This window comes from Drosophila erecta, unplaced genomic scaffold, assembly GCF_003286155.1.
Source record: "Drosophila erecta strain 14021-0224.00,06,07 unplaced genomic scaffold, DereRS2 tig00000000-arrow-pilon, whole genome shotgun sequence".
NCBI classification, from domain to species: Eukaryota; Metazoa; Arthropoda; class Insecta; order Diptera; family Drosophilidae; genus Drosophila; species Drosophila erecta.
This window is the reverse complement of record NW_020825194.1, coordinates 18,999,870-19,020,685: the sequence shown is the minus strand read 5'-3', so window position 1 is coordinate 19,020,685 and position 20,816 is coordinate 18,999,870. Positions and strand designations below refer to the sequence as shown.

Below are 20,816 nucleotides of genomic sequence, written 5' to 3'. Positions count from 1 at the left end.
ATATTTAACAAATATTCTTTCTCCGAAATAAAGCAATGTCTGGCATTAAAAAGGTAGTCTCTTATTTTCACCGCACTGCCCAGTAATTTGCTCGGCAGTTTGACAATTTGTTTGACTTAATTCCATTGTTGTTGACTCAGGTCGGGCCTGGAATACACGTGACTGCTCCTGCAAATGGCTTATTTGAGAAATTCAATTGAATTTCGGTCACATCTTGGCCATGTCTGACAATCGAAATGCACTTTGGCTTTCATAAATAAATAGGTTTGTTAAATTGTCCATGCTTCACCAACTCCACAGCCAGAGTCCAGTGTGCATGACTGCCCCGAAAATCCCGCTCTACGGATATTCTCCGCCGGTTTGTCACTGGATTTGAATATGCTTTCGATGCTCATCACGTGGCCGTCCAAAAATTGCCTACCAGTGGCCAAAAAGCCAACGCGGATTGGAATGGGGGGATTGGGGTCAGGGTTCCTAGCTGGGAGCTCCCAGTTCTCGGTTCCCATTGGATCAAAGGCGCATTTAAGCAGCTTACTGCCAAATGGAGGGCGATTGAAAATTTCATGAATTTGAGTTCATTGGAGTAATGAAAAGTATCGTACAATAAATGGGATTTTCTTCCCTTTACAAAACTTTTAGCCAACAATTAGCCGAGTCGAGGAACAGTTTGTCGAGCGCTTTTCAGCTGGACATTAATTGATTTTCGCCGTCAGTTTGATTTTCAATTTTCCGACGCGCTTCCCCCAAAAGCCAAGTTAAATGTGGCTAAAAACCAGCAACAGCAGCGGCAGCAGCAGCAGCAGCCAAACAACGGCCAACAAGCACAAAAAATCGAAGCAAAATCTCTCAACTTTGATTGCAAATTTCTTTTTCCTTCGCCGAAACATTTTTCCGCTCTATTCCCCCACAAAATCCACAAACAGCTGGATCCTCGCATGCTAACTTTTTTCTAATTTTCCTTGCAGTTTCGCTTGTTTATTCTTTTTTCGATAGCATACTTTTCCATTTTTCCTAGCTTTTCTGCTTTGCATGTTCGGAGGGGGATTTGGTGAAAATTTGGGAATTTTTAATGGAAAAGCATATTGCAGAACAATTCTGTATCACATTTAATGAATTTCGAATTAACGTTTTAATAAACTTGTATTTTAAGCATTCTCTGCATGAAGTCTTAATTATCATGAAAACAATGATCGTCGTTTTAATATGGTGGTCATATTGATTATAATACCATTAAATTAATATTTTAGTATGCACTTGCTGATGGATGGAATATGCTTTGAATGCAATCGTTGCATTAGTTAAATAAAACATATTCTTGTTCATTAAGGACTCAGTAAACCTAATCCGTCCCTGATTTCCATCCTCACATACTACGAGTATTTGCATTCCCCCATATGTTCCCATTTTTCAGATATTTTCAGATTTAGAGGGTAGCTCTTTTTTTGGGCGCCGGAACTGGCAAGAGTGTTGCTTGCAAATGTTTACAGTTTAGTTGTGCGGATGTGATAAAAACAATTTGATTGCAAAATAAACTGCACACAGCAGCCAACTAGAAAAGGGGCAGCAATGGCCAAAAAGAAAAAGCTGTGTGATTGGCGAACGGAAAATGGCATTGGCATTGGCATTTTTGGCAGGGCCCAGGACACAGGCAAAATGCTCAAGGAAGAGGGTGCGGAGCACCGAACCGGAATGCGAATGGGAAATGTTTGATTGAGTCTCCGTTTGAATTGATTTCGGACATCAGCAGCCGGCAGTAAAAGGAAATTCTGCCAAATTCTGCCAAATTTCTGTCAAAGAGGAGGGAACTGAATTTCATCTTACGCCAGGGCTATTTCACTTTTCAAAGTTGTACTCCTAATTCGGTTAAACTTGTTATGGGTGCACACTGTACGAATGAGTGATATTTGCTTCCAAATGGTTTAATTGGCTGGCAGATAGTTGCATTTCATTTGATTCGTGTATTTAATTGGCAGTGATAGGGCTGGCTTCTGCAAAAGTTGTTGCCAAAAGTGAAATAATTGAATCACTGACATGACCACAACAATCGCCAACTGAAATTTACCCAACTTGTGTAAATTCTATTCGTAAGTTTCCCTCTTCAGCTTTAATTGGAAGTAAACATACCAGTTAGACGGACAACTATATTGTTAATCCTTTCCATGTTAATCTCTGTCAAGTTGAACGTGGCCTGTTTTGCTGTCATTTTGTCCAATTGTCCTTAGTCCTTTGGTCCTTTGGTCGTTGTGTCCTTCTGACCGCCTGTCTGTCAGATGGTAAGTTATGTGATTAATGGCAACGAAATGGGGGCGCCTTTTCTATGGGCGTCTAATTACATTCCGACCGTCTGACAAGCGAGAACAAAAAACTCATTAACGCACTTGCAACATTTCCTAAATTTAATACTCATAATAGTTTCTCCATTTCCCCCCTGTCTCTTTGGCTTAGCATATGCGAAAAAGTTGGAGAAAGCTTTAAAAAGAAGTCCGACTGCGAGTGGGTCGAATACCCTTTATTAGTTAAATATTAGTATATTTATCTAAGTTGGTAAAGTCAAAGCTGTGTTCAAACTTTGAACTTTTCGTTGACTTTCAACGTTGATGTCAAACATTAAGTGTGCCAGTATAGGACATTATTTTATAGTGCCTGTTTCGTACATTTGACGATACCGTATACCCTAACTGTTTACGAGGCTTAAAAACTGAAACAAAAGTGGAAATAAAACCCTGTGCATGTTGCTCATGAGCGTTAACTTTTCGGCGAGTGTTGCCTTTACGCCAGTTGCCACTGAATGGGGCGTTGTTGGGTGGGGCGGAAAGTCCCCATGACTCCCATTTTGGCATTTTGGCATTACACATGAGCGACTGTATTTGTGAGAGCCGCATGTTTTACATGAATCACAGTTAGTTTGGGATGCTTTTCCACTTTTCATGCCGGCGAGCGGGAAATGTGTACATAAACCACAGACGTGACGACAAAGCTGCGGGCGCCCTTCTGCTCCCCGATGAATGTGGGCGAGTGTCCTGTGCGAAGTGACAAAAGCATTGACAGGAAACAAAACTGTCCACACATCCAAACAGCAACACCAGCACAAGAGCACAAATACGGCTGGATCACGAAAAACAAATGCAAAGCCATGCGAATAAAACGCTACAAAGCAAACTTTTCTGTAGCCAAGGATCATGGTCACGGTCGCCCGAACACAACAAGGATAAGATAAGGACCCTTCGATTCGGTTTCGCATTCGCATTCGGGTTCGGACTCTCAGGCGATGTGGCTGTCAACTTTTATTGATGGCCGACCGTAAAGTTTGGGGGTCAAATCTCGTCAAGCGCACCATGACCTTTCCAGAGTTGTCCCTTTGTCGAACTAGTTGCTCCAGTGAGTCTCGAGCCAGAAAAGTGTTTGTTTGTCCTACTTAAGGATATTCAAATTAATGGATTACTTTCTCAGTATAAGCTAGAATGTTACCACAAACTAAATTAATTATCACTGGCCAGCACTTCCCCTACTTTAGCTACTCCGTTTGGTGTTTTTATTATCATTTGCTTGCCACTATAAAGTGGAAACTATACATATACATATCCGATTGAATCTCAGCTTCAATTGGGCATTTGTTTTCGCTCAATCGAGTCGTTTCCCCAGTTCGAGTGCAGAAACCGCACAGCACCAATGTTATCCTTATCAGGATCCGAGTCCTGTGACCTGGGTTCCTGCTGGTTCTGGTGCCCGGCCAACTGTCAGCCGACTGTCAATTGTTAATTAAATGTATACCCCTGGTACACAGCAGCTGCTCCGAGTTCACTTGATTTGTTTGACCGACCTACAGCTGCCCGCATACTCGCATATGCTATGTAATAAATATGTGTGTACCGTGACTTTTGGGACCGGAACTTCCGCCAGTCGTGCACACACTTCTGCAGATACATTTATTGCAAAAGTTTCCATGACAGCATCTAATTTGTGTGAGCTTTATGTTAATGCTGTTACGTTCCTGACAGTTTTATTGCGCCAACTAATAACTTAATTGACAATTCGCATTTGGGGGCGGCGCAGGGGGGAGGTGGGAGGCGCTTGGCACCTGTTGTGCTGTAATGTACGTGATTTATGAACTGAAACATAAATAATCGGATCAATCGCTGCTGCACAATTTGATTTGCTGATTCCCGACGTTGAGGCAGTGGAGTGCATAATCCCATCAATGCCGCAAAGTATGCCGTGTATTTGTGGGCCTATGTGCAACTAATCTTATTGCCAAATCGTACTGCACACTAATACATTTGGCTAAATCGATAGCAGCATTAAGCCCTAAGAAAATACCGTCATGCATAAGCTAAACTTCAAACAACTATGACCACTGAGTGCGGACTTTAAGCCACTTTCCGCTGGGCGGGTCAACAGTTTATGGCTTGATCTTGCCTGGTCTGTGGATTAGGAGGCAACAACTACGACAACTACAACAACAGGTGGTGCCCACCGCCCCCAACTACCCAACTTTCCCCCAACTACCCCTACGCCCTACCCATCCCTCTCTCGCTTCTGCGCCTTGAAAGCGTTGAGAATTCAGCAAAATTGGAGAGCCTTCGTGGTTTGCGTTTTTTACCCCCAGATTGGATGAAAGCGAAAAGCTGCGCTCAGTACTTTCGGCTCCTTTGTGAGCTGGAGTGGCCGAAATGAAAACCGAGTGGGGACTGCACTTGGCATTTTCTGATTACCTGGCCCCGCCGTTTTGACGTAGTTCGTAGTGCTCTGTGGCCACTAAAGCCGGGCTTTTGGTACCCAACTCGATTCGAAATGATGAACATAAAAAGCCTTTTATACGGCCCGTCTGCCGCTTTCGGTGAATATTTAAGGGGACAAAATTAGGCAAATCCTTGACAGAAATTAACTTGACATTCGGTCGGAAAAGTGGGGCTAGATGTGCACACGTATGTGGGCTCTCTCAATTGACCCTAAACTCGGAGCAGTTTGTGCCACACATCAATCAAAATGCCATTTAGTCCTGGCCAGGCCACAGGATCCTGTAGAATTTCGCTGTGGGCACGACACGTGTTGCGTTTTAGAGTTGAGCACCGCCCTTCCCTCTTTTGAAGCCCTAAGCTTGTGTCGAACAACTATCAACAAGTTTGCTTGTTTGTCTGTTTTTTTATATATATTTTCAGTTCTTTGCAGGTGGTGGGGGTAGTTAAGGCCAAAAGGTGAAGTGCGTCACGTGTCGCCAGATTTTCCCTTGAAATAGCCTGGTTAATGAAAACAGCCTCTGCCAAAATATCAGCCAGAACAAAGGGAAAAATGGGCGGTAGCCACTTTCAAGACTGGGCGTGGCTGGCAGACATCTATCAACACTTTTAGAACTTTAAATGAGTTTTCGAGCGACACAAACTTTTCCTTGTTGGGCACGAAAACCCACACCGAAAAAATAGGAAAGCTAACTAAAGAAGGCAATGTACAGGAAAAAAGGCGACCAAGCATTTTTACCTTTCATTCTGAATACTCTGATAAGGTCTTTTGTCTACTGTTCCTCTTGAGAAAATACGATCGTTATTGCTTGGGTTCGTTCTCTTGAGATTTTCTTACTTTAAAGTGTAATCACTCTGTAGTTATTTTTAAGAAATGCGCATCATTTATTTAAAAGGCTAATGTTATGTTGAAAAAACCATTTGACAATAGCACACTGATTTTGTTCTGCGTGGCTAGGGAATGAGCAAAAAGCGTAGTTGAACCGCAAAATCGATGATAAAGGACCAAGAGCTAAACGCTAGTCGAAAGTACAGGAATAGCCCAGAAAAGGAAGAAAAATGAAATGGACCACGAGCCAGTGATTCTGGCTCAACAAATGCCAAACAACCCATGAAAAACCAACAACGAACTGCGAAAAAGCACTGACCAGCAACAAAATATTATGCCATATATACTGAATTTACTTATTTGGAGGAGGGACATTGCAGTTTAATCTATGCAAATCCACAAGAAATCTCATTTTGCGGATTTAAAGTTGATAAAAGTGTGTTGCAGCCAGTCCGTTTGATGATGAGGTTGGGAATGGTGGCAAAAAACCCTCAACGAAAACAGGACAAGAAGTGCTCTCTGTGTGTGTGTGAGTCCAGACACACAGATTCACACCAACACCAGCACATCTATTTTCATATGGCACAATAACCAACGCTGCGTGTGAATTTTCGTGCGCAGAGAACTCGATTCTTCTCGACAGAGCCCCATTTCCTTTATTTTATGCATTATTACGGAATATTTTCATTTTATGCCATTTTTATTTTCTCCTTGTTTGTCATTGTTGAGTTATTTTTGTGCTCGGCTGCGGGGTAGCAGTTCCGCCCACCCCGCCCACTCTGCCTCCTTAACCCACTCAACCCACTCAACCCTTTAACGGGGTCATTAAAATTTACAATTTGCTGAGGGCAAGAAACTTCACTGCACCAGAATCGTTGGCCTTATTTCAGATGCAGTCAGCTGGCGTTCTTCTTCGGGCCACAATTAATTTATATTTCGGAGAACATTCGCGGCTGAGTTCCTTGTTCCTGTCAGGTTCCTTAAGAGCTGGAAGTTTCTCAAGAGTTGTTTCTAAAAGTTGAGAGTTGACTTTGGGAACTTAATTATGATCTAAGCTATCATATCATTATTCTACATATCAAGAAGAAATTACTTTCCCTCTGAACTTGGGAATGATACAAATATTATTATGGAACCATTTCCATCTATTGCATTTTAAAGAGATTTCCATCCTACTGAGGATTTTTTGTGTGAAATATATCTGTTTTAAACTTCAGCCAGCTTGCTGTTGCATTTGAAATGGTGTCCTTTGATATGTGCCAACTCCGTTTTGGAGCCAGTGAATCCTTTGTACGTTTTGAGCAGCCCGACACCTTTCAGCCAAGCTGATACAGGATATTTTTGTGTGGCTGGCGACCATTTGCATATTGAATTCTCATGGCTCCTCGGTTGTCGGCATCTGTGTGATGCAAATGGGCAGCTTAATGCCCTCTTCGGTTCAATGACTCCATCCAGAATCAGCTGGGAAAGTGTGTGGATGCTTGGATGTGTGTGGGGAAAGTGCTTAATATGCTGCACATTCTGCTCGCCGCCGGCTGCTGTAGTTCACAATTTTCAGCTAGACTGCTGCTCGAACTGGAGCGCAAATATTTTTTCAGCTAGCAAAAATATTTGCCAATAAACACAAGCACACAGAGACACACAGAGGGGTCGGAGGTGAAAGTGGCGAAGTTTAACCGCAAAATGTCCATAAAGTTCATGGCCAATGGCTCATCAGCATCCCGACTCCGGAGACGTAGGACAATCAGTCAGTGACAGGACGAACAGCTGCTCCTTGTCTGCTCCTTATGCAGTTTTGGCCAAGTTTGCCACACTCTTGGCCCCACATAAGTGGCAGGAATTTGGGCAATTTATGTTTGAGCGAAACTATTGTTTAATTGAATTCGAACTTTCTTTGGCTATTTTTTGGGGAGGCGATGTTTCCGTTTAATTGAAATTCATTTTGCAGCTGCCTTCTGGCGCTCTCTGTTCGACATCTCCTATACTTTTAATTGCTCTGTGGCACTACGATTACAACTTTAAATGCCCACAAAAATGCAACCAAATGGCATTGCGGTGCTCGCTGGTTTTGCTTCTTGTGTTTTGCGTTTGGGTCTTTTGTTTTTGTGGTTCATTTTACTATTCATTTAATCCTTTATTGCTACAAACTGATGACAAATGCTGATCCCTGGGGCCTGGGGCCGAAAAAGGAAATGAAAATAGATGGGGCAAATTGTAAATCAATCAACAACACATTGCACACTCCACTTCACACTGATGCGAAATTATTTTTTGTTTGGGCGAAAAAAGCTTTCAGGGATTATTTAGTTTATTACTTTAAATAAATTGGTTTTCGTTCTTGCAAAGGGGATTATATTGTAGGTTGAGATACACAAAAAACGTTTCGATTACCAAACGCTTAGCTTAAGTGCTTAACTGTACAAACTTTCCAAATAAATTGATATGTATATATTCCAAGAATGCAATAGGATATTCCAAATTTCCATAAATTAATATTTTAGTTGGCATGATTACTTTGTTGTGAAAAAAGACGTACGTGAATTTTATATTATTTTCCCTCACCTGCTATCTTTGGGAATTCTTTCAAACTTGCGAAAAATTCCGAATACAGCAGTGCAGGCAATTGCTTTTGGGATTTATTTTTATATTATTTGGGCTTTTGAGTTTCGCAAAAATAAGCGAAATTTCCGCGCATAGGTTCACATGCATGCATGAATAAATCTTTTATTGCACTTGGGGGTCGTTGTGTCTTCGTACTTTCTGGATTGCGCCCGGGATTGCTCATAACAAGAAAGTTTTGTTTTAGGATATTATCGGGACACACAAGTTTTTGACTAACCGGATTGTAGTATCATAAGCCAAAGTAACCGTACATATTAAGCCGGAATGTGGACAGCGATGAAAAATATCATTGAACAAGGAATACCTTTCCTGCTTTAATAAAACTCCCTTTTTTGCTTATGAAGTTGCCGTTTGTTGCACGAAGTTTTGTGGCAACTAAGCCACACAAATATCTCAAGTGCGGGGTACTGGCCAAAATACCCCAGAACTTTTGAAGTTGATGCCCTTTTTCTGGCTGACATTTCCTTTTAGCCTTTAATGGAATCGTAAAGCTGCTGGTAACAAAATGTTTGTTTCAGTTTCGGTTTCTTTTTGTTTTTGTTATTTTGGCAGTCTGGCTGCAAGTTCGCCCAATGTAGGCCACACTGCAAAAATCATTGCAGCATTACTGAAAAATTGCAATATCAATTATGAACAAAATTTGAAGAAAACAGTTTTTATAATTAAGAAAATATTTAATAAAAATATTATTTCAACATTAATCAATCTTATTATTAATTAAATATTTCGCGCAAGTTTTGTGGTAAAAAAGCGAGCTTACGCGCTAAGTAGAATTAAATAGAGAGCTTTGATCAAAGAAAATGTACATTTGAAAACCTTAACTCATTTTTTTGCTGTGGTGCAGCCGGATGAACACCCACACAGCAACACCCACACTCGCAACGCACGGAGTACTCCGGTTACGCCTCCAAGTCGCCGTTTGGCTGTACGTTGCTCATACGCAGCGTTGTCGCAGGCGGATTTCTGCATTAATTAGAGCAACGGCTGCGCGGCAGCGGAACGAGCAGTAAATGGCAAATGTGGAATCGCGTGCCTGGTTGCATGCAAGCGTGTCGAGTCGCCCGACTTGACTTCTCCATGTGGCAATTAAATGGCTGCAATCGAATATTCATTAAAACCCAATTTGCAGTGGAGGCACATCTGGTATTTTGGCATTATGGCAGCTTATGGCAGGTCAACTGAAGGAGCAGCCGGTGGGCCGCCATCACCATCCCCCAGTTCCAACTTCCTTTGACAGCAGCCTTTGCTGGAAACGAATCTAAAATTCGCACAGATGGTCCGAAAATTGCAAAAAGCGCCAGGAGCAAGTGGAAGTTTCGCAAGAAATTGTACGAGTATTCACAAAAAGACGCTGCTTAATTTGAGCAGCTGAAAAGTTTTTGGGGGCATCACAAATCTGCTGGCATAATTATTATGAATTATGCAGCAAATAACTTGGCTCTGCTAATGGACTTGCCCAGCGGCCAGACTTCCTTAGACGGCCTTTTCCCCTGACAAAGGTAGTGCAACTAATTGACAAATGATGATAAAGTGTCTCGGACAGCCCCTCCAAAAAAGAGGTCTTCAACTTGGCAGTACTTTGGTCCGTTTTATGGCACAACATTTCTTAACGTGGCCGAGTCCGCAGGAATGCCTTGGACGCAGTTTTCCACGTCTGATAAAACCTTTATTTGTGCTGACGGAAACGGATGTAAGCTGCCACACCGAATGGCCACCGACATGACGTTACACCGAGGGTGTGTCCTGGATGTCCTGCAATCCTGCGAGGAGTGGCAGTATTACGACCTGGCCAGCAACGGCCTGAATAAATATTTGTGCCCATTTTGGCCCTGGACCAGGGCACCAGGGTACCAACTGTTCGCCAGCCGCGCGGCACTTGAATTTTTTGATTTATGGAGTGCCAAAATGCGTTTACCTTTGCGTCTACCCTCCATCGCCATGTTGACTTTAAAGCGTCGAATTAAAAATCCCATTATATAAAATATTCAACGAGGGTTTTGCCCCGAAAATATCGACCCTTCTGGTCCACTGAATTATGCAGGACTCTCTGCCCCTCTCAAAACATAATTGCGATACTATAATCATCCACCCATCCCATCGCCCACATATTTCGCTGGAGTGTCACAATTTCGAAATATTTCCCAGCTTATCTGCAAAGTGGCAAAAATAAATGCGGTCCCGCCACCTGCTAAGTGGCCTATGAAATATTTCCATGGCTAAAAACCGGGCCCAATCAGAAATTCTTGGCGTGATTTATCAAGCCTTTTATTTGGTTTATGTTTGCCCAGAAACATTGTTGCAAATTAAGCTGCCCACTTTAAATTTGTTAATGAGAGACATTTTTTTACTCAAAACGGTGTCTATGGGTGTCTATATTTAAATATATATATGTAAGTATTCCCCCGGTTGAGACTAATGCACTTAGCCCCTTTCTTCCACTTTCATATACAATTATTTGTTCCCTTTTGCACAGGTAAGATATCTTTTTCTTTGCCCAATTTACGTGCCGAAATATTTCATGCTGAAAATGAACTTTTTCGCATTTTTCCTTTCCCCACTTAATTGGCCTAATTTGTATGTATAATTATAAATTTTCGTGTACTCCCTGTGTAAATTTGAAACCTTTGCGAAAGGCGTAATAAATTGGCTCAATTTGAATCCCTTGGGTTAGCGGGTGAATATTTCAGCCCAGAGATTCGTTGTTCCAGAGGGAAATGTAGTAATGCTGTCAGTAATGGCACTGCACGAAATAATTATAGCTACATTTTATGATAGTAAAATATGGACTAATTTCTAAACTTTCCGAATTCCATTGGGCGCTTTAGACAGGTTGACATGGCTACTTATTAGCTCAATATATGAGCTTGTCTGCACCATGCGATGTACGGATGGATATGATGCGTTTCCTGCTAATCAGCTTACGTATTTAGCATATATTAGCATTTCCCATTAATTTACTATTATTTAGTGTGCGTGTGTGTGGGCTTCGGCTGAAATCTGAAATCTGAAATCGCTATGGAGTAGCCCAAAAATTTTGCCATAACCCCCTGTGCGTGCCTGCCATTTAATTAACTGCACAGACAACATTTTCCATCTTAGCTCCACTCGACTCCACAAACGCAGCCCCATTCCGATGTCGTTTCGAGTGGGAATGGCAGTCCGAAATGCTGTTATAATAACGCAAACAAGCTGTTGGGCTTACAAAATCTAATCCCCAGTTTGTGTCTGTATGTCGGCGGCACTAAAAACTAATTGAAATTGCCATATTTCATGTATAATATACGAGAGCACGGCTTTATGGCATCTTATGCCATAACATAAAATTTGATAATGCCTTTCGGATTTTCACAGCATTAGCAGGCAAGTGTCGTCTCCTGCATCTGGACATTAAATGGAGCATTATTTACATTCGGGAAAAATGCAATATTTGTATAAAAGGAATGGCTTATCCATTTCAGCGCAAAAGAAAACGTTCAAATAAAATTTGTTAGGTATATTAAAAAAATGCGAGGCATATCACATTCGAATTTTTCGCGACATTGGAGTGAATGCAGACAATGAAGACCATTCAGTAGATAATTTCCATGCGATAGGGATCACAAGGTCCTTTTCCTCGGCGGGGCATCTCAGTGATTGGTATTGGTGGAACGGCCAGGAGCATTTTGCGCTTCCTTTCATGGTCTTTTAGACCATCGGCGCCGACAAATCCACCTTTGGGTCGTTTAGGTCTCTTGTCCTTGCCCTCCTGCGGATTCCAGGGGCGGACGAGAGTGCCCTTCTTCTGCAGATACTTGATCATATTAATGCCCTTCTTCTTCGCGTCCACAGCGTCCTTCTCCGCCTGCTTGGCCGCCTTAGCTGCTTCCTCGGCGGGCTTGAGGAATCTCTTTGGATAGCGTACTGGTATAGGCTCAGATTTTTCCCCCTTTCCTTTGCCTTCGCCTTGGGCTTTTCCAACGGCAGCGCTAGGAAAGCCCTTCCAGGCACCACCTCCAGGTCCGCCGGGGCCGCCCCCAGCTCCTCCGGGTCCTCCGGGTCCACCGGTTCTGCCCAGCCTTCCGCCACCAAAGCCTCCTCGTGCGCCGCCGCCTGCAGCTCCACCAAGTCCTCCGGCACCTCCAATACCGCCATCCATTCCCGCGCCACCTCCCCAAGCTCCTGGCACTCGAGGTCTGCCGCAGGGCATTGGATTGGGGCCATGTGGACCGCCACCCAGCATCCCAAAGACGCCATCCTCGAAGACCATTTCACCCGGCCATCCGAATGCAGTTCCCATGTAACGATCGCCCACGGCACAGTCGAAACCTCTGTAATATGGAGGAATTTTGATGGGATACTTTGGAGGAAGCGGCATCTGGTCTTTCTTGGATGTTTGGGTGCCATGGTTAACGGTGTCTGGCAGAGGCGGCTGGCATGGCTGCTCCGTTCCTGCTGGCGGAGTGACATCAAAGTCGAACTCCATGTCGCTTTCGCTGGTATCTGTGAGCACCAGATGGTCGCCAGCTGGCGGAATGCAATGGCGTCGGCACTCCCTGTTCAAGGCCCTCTGCAGATGTACCTTTTCGGTGGCTTCCCTGCAATGGCACATCATCAATGTTTGGTGACACGTGCACTTGCGGAAGCCCTTATCCTTCAGCTTTCTCTTGATCTCGCGCAGGGCTACTGCCAGTTCGCTCTTCACAATCCGGAAAGTGATGGGCTTCTGGCGCATACCCAAGGGAGTGAGAGGACGCAGGGTGATGAAGATCTCGCCGTTCTTCTTGCAGATATTTAATACCGGCGAGGCCAGCTCCGTTTCCCGCTCCAACGTCTCCGTGTCCTTGCATTTGGCGAAGGCATTCTCTCGGGCAGGTTGCTCCAGGAAGAACTTCATCAGTTTCTTGATGGGCTTGCGGATGGCACCCGGACGCCAGCCCAGCTTCTTGGCCTCCCAGCTGTTGCTCCAGGCCCAACCATGTTGTCGGGGCACAAATCCCGATTGAAGGACACATCGCTTGTGTCTGCTGGAGATCTGACCCTTGTTGTTGGGCGGTATGTAAGGAGGTTTCTTGGGCCCTTGGATCTCCTTCTTTGGTTCAGGTTTGCCAGTCGTCTCCGTTTTGGGCACCGCTCGATCACAGTTCTCGTCCAGTTCGGACAACTTTTTGGTGTCCTTAATATCGTAGAGATCGCGCAGCTCGGAGAAAACTTTGGCCAGATAGGGTCTGCAGTCCTCGGAGCTCTTGTTTACCACACAGTAGTCCTCCGATTCCTTCGGCTCCACTTTTGGGCATTTGGGTGCTATCTGATCGCTCTTGAATATATCGGCGCACATCTTTCGGATGCGACAGTGGGCGCACATTTTGCCGAACTTGCAGCTGCAGCGACATGGTGGACACTCATCCTCGGCGGTTCTCTCCTTCTCGGCCTTTTCACAGGGATCCAGGCAGTAGTCCTCCACGGTGGACGGTCCTTTGCCCAAGTACTCGAGCAGGATCTGGTCCGCCGATACCTTCTTCACCTTGTGCCTATCCTCCACCACGGGCATCGGCTTGATCCCACACTTCGGGCACGCCGCAAACTTCGGCAGCCACGACATATTGGTCAGACAGACCGGACAGAAGCGGATGGGTTTGATGTCCGGCTTCTGGCCATCGCAGTCGGCAATGGGAACCGGCATCAGGTTCTTCTCGCAAAAGTCCGGCTCGTGATCTTGGGTGGCGGGCAGGTAAACAAAGCACGGCTTGTCCGGTTTCTCGGGCAGCTCAAGAAACTGAGGAAGTTCAGGCTGACACCAACAGGGATTCATGCCAAAGTTGTTCGCCTCGTCGGGATTACGACACGGAGGCTTGGGAGGCGGCATGCCCGTCTGTTTGGTAATGGAATCGATCATCCGCTCGTACTCGATAGCCATTTTCTGAATACAAAATTATAAAATTATTGTAATTGGCGGAAATAGCTGCAAATTATTCGAAAAGAATGCAGCAATTTAAAAATATATATGCTTAGTAACCTTAAGTTCGCAACATGCTGGTATTCCAGATCCGTTCTCCGTCATCATCTTGTATGGCTTTATACCACCACCCTGGCTCCGATATCGATCCAGGTCCAGTCTGAGCCGCTCGTCGCCTTCCTCCTCCTCCAAATTATTTTCACAGGGCTCACAGGCACTAGGACACACCTGCGACTCGCCCATCACGAACATAATATCCTGTGCATTGATGCTCCTGTCCACGTTACGCGAGCACTCGGCTTCAGGCTCACTGAAAGGGTTTGCCAATACAAAATGAAAAGAAATACTTAGCAAAATATATGCGTGTAGGTGGCCATTTGGATCCACTTACTCTGCTATGCACATGACGACCAGCCGGCAAAGGAACTCCAGTTTGCCGGTCACCACGCCGCCGGCAGCCAAGTCAATGACGTCCGAGTGAAGGATATCGGTCATGTCCTTTTCGATTGAGTCCACCACGCTGGAGGGGAACGATGCCTGACCAGAGCCAATCACCTTCTTGCTGTACACCACGCTGAAGGCTATCCCACACTCATTTACAGTCTTCCGAACCTCTTTGGGGTCCTTTTGAAGGGAGAGACCCGCATTGGGCTTAAAATCGCTGACATTTATCTGACTCTTTGTGAGGAGAAGGGGATTTTTGAGGAAGTTTGCAGTGACTTCGAGGTTGGCCGGATTCGTGAACTGGGTGTTGTTGGCCTCCAAATGGGTGACTATGACATCGAATACGAATATGGGAATGGGCTCTTTCTTCGGCGGGGCTTTCTTTTCAGGTGGCTGGTCTTCCGGCTTAGGTTCTGCAATAGCTAAAGCTACGGACTTTTTCTTGGGTCCCATCTTGATGTCTAAACTTGTACGGTCTGTCTGGGCTTTCTCTTGTGGAGGAACTAGTCATCCGAGTTCCAATAATATACTGAATTTTTTTACTTTAGATTTTTCAAATAGACTTACTACACTAAACTTTACAATAAAACTGAGGTAGACGGGCAACACAGTGTTCTGAATATTAAAACAAACCCAACTCTGACCAGTTTCATATTATAAATGGCTGGCAAACATTTATGACAGAATCCAAGGCATGTTTCGTTTCTTTTTTCGAATGCATAATGAGTATTTCCAGTTATTCGATTCGAACGAAAGTTACGTTTTCAACCCAAAGTCTGCGGCGAGCCCTCTAAATGTCGAACTGGTTTTGGAGCGTTTTTGGCCTTGTGCCCCCAAATCTTAAAATCACAATACGTTTTCGAATGATCGAACATTTTATTAGGATATGCTGCACTGAAGGTGTTGAACAAATACTTATTTTCTTTCCATCAAGGTCTGCATTGGGTTCCTTGAAGAATTCAGATAAGTGTTTAGCCAGAACGGCCGTGACCACCATGGTCTAGTGCTGGACCACGTCCTGCAACTGGACCATGTCCTCCAACTGGACCAGGTCCTCCAACTGGACCACGTCCTCCAACTGGACCACGTCCTTCAACTGGACCACGTCCTCCAACTGGACCACGTCCTTCAACTGGACCACGTCCTTCAACTGGACCACGTCCTGCACCCACAGGTCCACCGTGTCCTACAGGTGCACCGCGTCCCACGGATCCGCGTCCGGGAGTGGCCTGGACGGCAGCCAGAGTAATGAGGAGAAAGGCACACAGAGCGAAGAACTTCATCGTTTCCAAATTTGATGTACTTTGGTGTGCTGGAAGTTCTTATATAGCTAATATTGTAACCGCTTATAGGTACCTGTTTTACCATTTTTTGGTATTATTTTTTGGGTCCAGAATAAATTATACGAAATGTGTTTCAAGATATAGGTTGTCCGTTAATTAGCGCTCATACTCGTAAACAGGTGCGATAATTAAACACTGGTCACTCTTGATATTTCTGCTTTTGTTTGTGCAAACAAGTTTATGGCTATTATTTATGGCACCTGTTGCTTGTACAAAAAATGTACAAATTTTAAAGTCTATATTTAGGCTTTTAGGGTTTTTGTTACATTTTAGGTAGTGTATTGTAGTGAGGTGTCGGGGTGGTTTTGCCATACTGTTTGTAAACTGACAACTAAATACCTAATGCTGCACAATTGGATTTATTAAGGCTTTATTAAGATAATACGTGTCTTTGGGATTTTATGGAACTAATCGGATCCCCCGAGTAACTGCAATATTTCCAGGAATATGTTCATAACATCCATATAAATATTTAGGGCCGCGAATATGTACTCCTCGGGACTTATGGAGTACCTATGCTTGCCTCCCATCATCAATTGGGTATCGTGAACCAAATAAATGGAAAAGAGCAGGGCGCTCAATGAGGCATAGATGGTGGTGACCATATGTCCGCCCACTAAGAGGCTCACGGTTCCAAAGAGGAGCAGTATTATCAAGCAGCTCACCAGGATACCACCCAGCACGGTGAAGTCGTAACGCGTCTGCAGGGCAAATAGAGAGAGTCCCAGGCAAACTGACGCCGTGATTAGCACGGACATGAAAATCTCCATCGGAGCATATCGGCAGGCTACCACGCCCAGCAAAAAGGATTCGGCTATCGTGAAGGCAGCTAGGAAGAGTAAGTTAGCTGGTGTCTGACGCCGCAGATCCTCGTTGCAGCTCAGAGCCACCAGAGAGAAGACCACTATTAGGATGGCCACCAGGAACATCCAGGTGCTGTCTGCCACCATCAGGCGCACCTGCCTATCAACAGTAAGCGCAACTATGACGACCAGGGAGGTGATCAGTTGTGCCAACAGGATGAGGTACACCTTCCGGATGAATCCCCGCCGGATGCTGGCGCTGGAGAACCCCAGGCCCTTGCCCTCGTCGTCCTGTTCGATGTCCGATCCGTATGCTGGATATTTTCCCAGGGGCACACACTCCGCCTGGTGGCTCCGATTTCCATACTGCTGCACTGGTTCTTGCGCAACATCCAGCATTGTGTCCTTGGATTATAACTTTCAAGTAACTACTGTTTGGCTTAAAAATTTTAATAGGTAATTTCAGTACAGAATGGCAGAAGAGTCAAAGGGAAGTGACATCTGCTGCTCAGAAACTCTAAATCAATGGGAATTATGTTCAAAGGTTTTGTTGCTAACTATAATGATTCCCTATAACTCCCCTTAAGCCCCTCATTTCTTTAGAAATGTCTATCGATGAAATAATATAAAATAAGAAACTAACTTTTTTTTTATCAAATTAACACCGAAATTATATTTTGTGAGAAAAGTGGTGTACACACCACAAGAACCAATACGACCTAGGTTCTATTTTACTCCATTTGTTCTAAAGAAGACTTTTTCGAAAGAGACTTTTTCCGTCTGCAAATAAATACAAAAAGTGCTGCGGCTAAACAGAGTTTTTATTGAGCATCGATTGTATTACAGTATTCGAGAAGCTTTCGTCCGGATAATGGTCCAATTATTAATTATCCAGCAGTCTTCTTAAGCTCCTTTCCAGAAAGGGCCCTTGCCTCTGGAGAACTATTAGCCTGGACGGCAGCCAGGATGAGCAGCAAAAAGGAGCACACGGCGAAGATCTTCATTTTGGGAACTTTGAATGCAGTCTAACAGTTGGCATGGCGCTTTTATACTACCGCTTGCACTTGATTGCGACCAGTTTATAATTTCTATTTCACCTCAGTTGTTTAATTAGCATATTTAGTCGAATTCCAACGCTCGTATTAATAGAATTTTAGCAATATTTTGAAAACAAGTTTGCGCGCGTCACATTGGCACTAGCAAAAATTTGGTTTCTTATCACTAACAAAATTAACTAAAATTGTACAAAACACCATAGAAAAGCCCTTATAATTCAAAAGCACTTTCATAGCAGCATCGCCGAAATTAAACACCACTCTGACATTTTGACTTTTAATAAAAGAATAGCTATTTCCTTGATTTTGCTCTCATTTTTTGAATTATCTTTCGCGGCAGCCCTCTCCAAACAGTTTTGGTGAACCGATAAGGATCGACGGCGTCTCGAGCGGTTCCAATCGGGAGTGGTGCCCCCGCCTTCTTACCCCACACCTTTGGATGCCTCCAGACGACGGGTCTGCCATGCTGGCCACCGCCTCTGTATCCATAGAGTCCATCCTCGAAAACGGTTTCTATATTGTCACCGAATGCTGTGCCCATATATCGATCTCCTGCTGCACAGTCGTAGTCCCTATAGTACGGGCTGTGGGTCACTGGGTATGGAGGTGTTACAGCTGGTGGCTTTTTGTTTGCAGTCTGGGTGCCATGATTCACCACGTTCCTCAGGGCTTTCCTCTTCGGTCTACGGGTTCCCGCTGGCGGAGTCACATCCAGATCGAACTCCATGTCGCTTACACTCGTGTCGGTGAGCACCAAGTGGTCGGGACACGGCTCTATTAGCCGCTTCTGGCACTCTTTCTCAAGGGCCTTGTTCAGGTAAACCTTTTCCAAGGCATCGCGACAGGTGCACATCATCAGGGACTGGTGGCAGGAGCACTTCTCGAAGCCCTGATCCTTTAGAGCGCGCTTGATCTGACGCAGTGCCACTGCCAAGCCGCTCTTCACGATCCGGAAGGTGATGGGCTTCTGTTTCATGGCCAAAGTGGGCAGTGGACGAAGGGTCACGAATATCTCACCATTCCGCTTGCAAATGTTGAGCACGGGATGAGCAAATCGCTGCTGCTCCTCGTAGTCAGCCGTCACTTTTCGACACACATTCTGATCCCTACTTCGCATCAGGAAGTGGCGCATCACATGGCCGGAGGATCGCAGGATGGCTCCTGGCCGCCAGCCATTTTTCCGTGCCTCGCAGCTTTTTGTCCAGTTCCAGCCATGGCGACGGGACACAATGCTTGTGGGTGAAAGGCAGCTTTTGTGGCCCGCCTTGGGAAGATGGCTTTCCCTGTCGTGGGTTTTATCTCCTGGGTATAGCGATTCCGTCAGCTCCTTGATGGATCGCCTGCTGCGGATAGTGAATAAGGACTGAGCTGCGCAGCGTTCCTTGATGGCCGACAGCTTCTTGGTGTCGTGGATATGGTAGAGATTCTTAAGCTCGGAAAATACCTTTGCCAGGTAGGGAAGATCATCCTCCTCTTCAGATTCCATGACCACACAGAAATCCTCACTTGAGCGGGGTTTTGGTACTCGGCGAGGCGGTTTCGGTGGACTCTTGGCGGCAAACACGTCATCGCACATCTTGCGGATTCGGCAGTGGGCACAGGTTCTTCCCTTGAAGCACGTACAACGGCACGGTGGACACTCGTCCTCGTTCCAGATCTTGCGGCGCACCTTTTCGCAGGCTGGGTCACAAAAGTCCTCGACTCCGGGCGGTGCTTTTGGCTTAACCAGTTGCTCTGCCACAATTTCTTCGGCCGTAATTTTCTTGGTCGGATGTCCCTGGAGTATAGGCACTGCTTTAGTATTGCATTGAGGGCATGGTGAATATTTTGGCAACCAGGACATTGAGCACAAGCAGACAGGACAAAACCGAGTAGGTTTCACGCCATGTATCAAGTCGGATCTAACGGGCACGGGTATGCAAGCTTCCATGGGAGTAGGAATAAGAGACTTCTGGGTGGAAACTGGACTTGGGGCATTCGCATCGGAAGGTGGCTCTGTGGGAGCCAATGAGCTCGAGGGCAGATCCATTTGCTTGACCTTCTTGACCACCGAGTCGATGATATTAGAGTACTCCTCGGTGAGCCTCTTGAGCTGCATAAATGAGGGTTTCTTCTTGGGACAGGGATCATCATCTGGGAAGATTGCTCGACGATTTTCAACGCTTTTGTAGCGCTGCAAGTCCAGATTGAGGCGCTCATCTCCTATTTCGGGAGGAAGTTCGGAACACGGCTCCGAAGGAATTTGGAGTAGGGGATCAGGATCGCCGATGACAAACATGACATCCTGAGGATTGAAGGTCGGGCCCTGGCTAGCACAGCTCACTCGTCCGCTTTTCTCCTTCTTCGGTAGTATCACCGATGATTTGCTGGTCCGGGAAAGGCTTTGCCTTAAGGGCTTCGGCTCTGGGTGCTCCTCGCATTTTATGGTCAAGCGGACTAAAACGCTCACCGTTCCGACTACGTCAACTCGACGAACCAGATCGACTGTATCCACGTGCAGCAGATCGTTCATCGTGGGGCTGATCCTGTCAAGAAACTCCAAGGGGAAGTTCACAGTAGCCTTGCCCAGAGTTGACCCCTGGTACACGCCCGACAAAGATAAGCCCTTCTCCTCCAGACTTTGTCGCAATGTCGAAGATTCCATGGTGAGCTCCAACTCCCTGTTGGCCACAAACTGGTCGACATTGATTCGGCTGGACGTTACCTTCACTGATTTTCCAGCCACCTTGGTTTCCACCAGAAGTTTGATGGGTTCCTCGATCGTCACGCCAAAAATATTCAGATTGGTGATGACCAAATCGAAAAGAAAGTTTGCCGATTCCGCCATTTTGTGTTTGTATACTTGTGGTATTTTAGAATTTGTATGCCCTAGGTCAGTTCTTCTGAGGAATCATCTATTAATATCGCCGATTAAAAATGTAGAAATATAAACTGGAAACGCAAGTAATGTGTGTGCTTGTTTTACAGGAGTAGGAACCTAATTGACTGAATGTTATGGCATTAAACTCAGAGCTAAGTTCAAAGCAGAAAAGTGGTTCTGGAATCCCAAGAA

At 45.1% G+C, this 20,816-nt stretch overlaps 4 protein-coding genes across 4 annotated transcripts; all 4 read right to left on the bottom strand.

The window, feature by feature from the left end:
* Positions 1-11,678: 11,678 nt before the first annotated feature.
* Positions 11,679-15,195, bottom strand: LOC6552610. Its single transcript, XM_001979854.3, has 3 exons — positions 14,511-15,195; positions 14,180-14,429; positions 11,679-14,083 (listed from the first exon to the last, which is right to left on the bottom strand). Exons 1-3 carry the CDS (start codon positions 15,014-15,016, stop codon positions 11,756-11,758), a joined length of 3,084 nt encoding a protein of 1,027 aa, XP_001979890.1. The 5' UTR covers positions 15,017-15,195; the 3' UTR covers positions 11,679-11,755.
* A 1,064-nt stretch (positions 15,196-16,259) lies between these two features.
* On the bottom strand, positions 16,260-17,184 carry LOC6552613 (protein lifeguard 1). Its single transcript, XM_001979857.3, has one exon. The coding sequence runs from the start codon at positions 17,106-17,108 to the stop codon at positions 16,314-16,316; it is 795 nt and encodes a 264-aa protein (XP_001979893.1). The 5' UTR covers positions 17,109-17,184; the 3' UTR covers positions 16,260-16,313.
* A 412-nt stretch (positions 17,185-17,596) lies between these two features.
* Positions 17,597-17,713, bottom strand: LOC113564858. Its single transcript, XM_026983878.1, has one exon. The coding sequence runs from the start codon at positions 17,711-17,713 to the stop codon at positions 17,597-17,599; it is 117 nt and encodes a 38-aa protein (XP_026839679.1).
* Positions 17,714-18,033: 320 nt separating this feature from the next.
* LOC6552614 lies at positions 18,034-20,762 on the bottom strand. Its single transcript, XM_001979858.3, has one exon. It carries the CDS (start codon positions 20,589-20,591, stop codon positions 18,057-18,059), a length of 2,535 nt encoding a protein of 844 aa, XP_001979894.1. The 5' UTR covers positions 20,592-20,762; the 3' UTR covers positions 18,034-18,056.
* Positions 20,763-20,816: the final 54 nt, after the last annotated feature.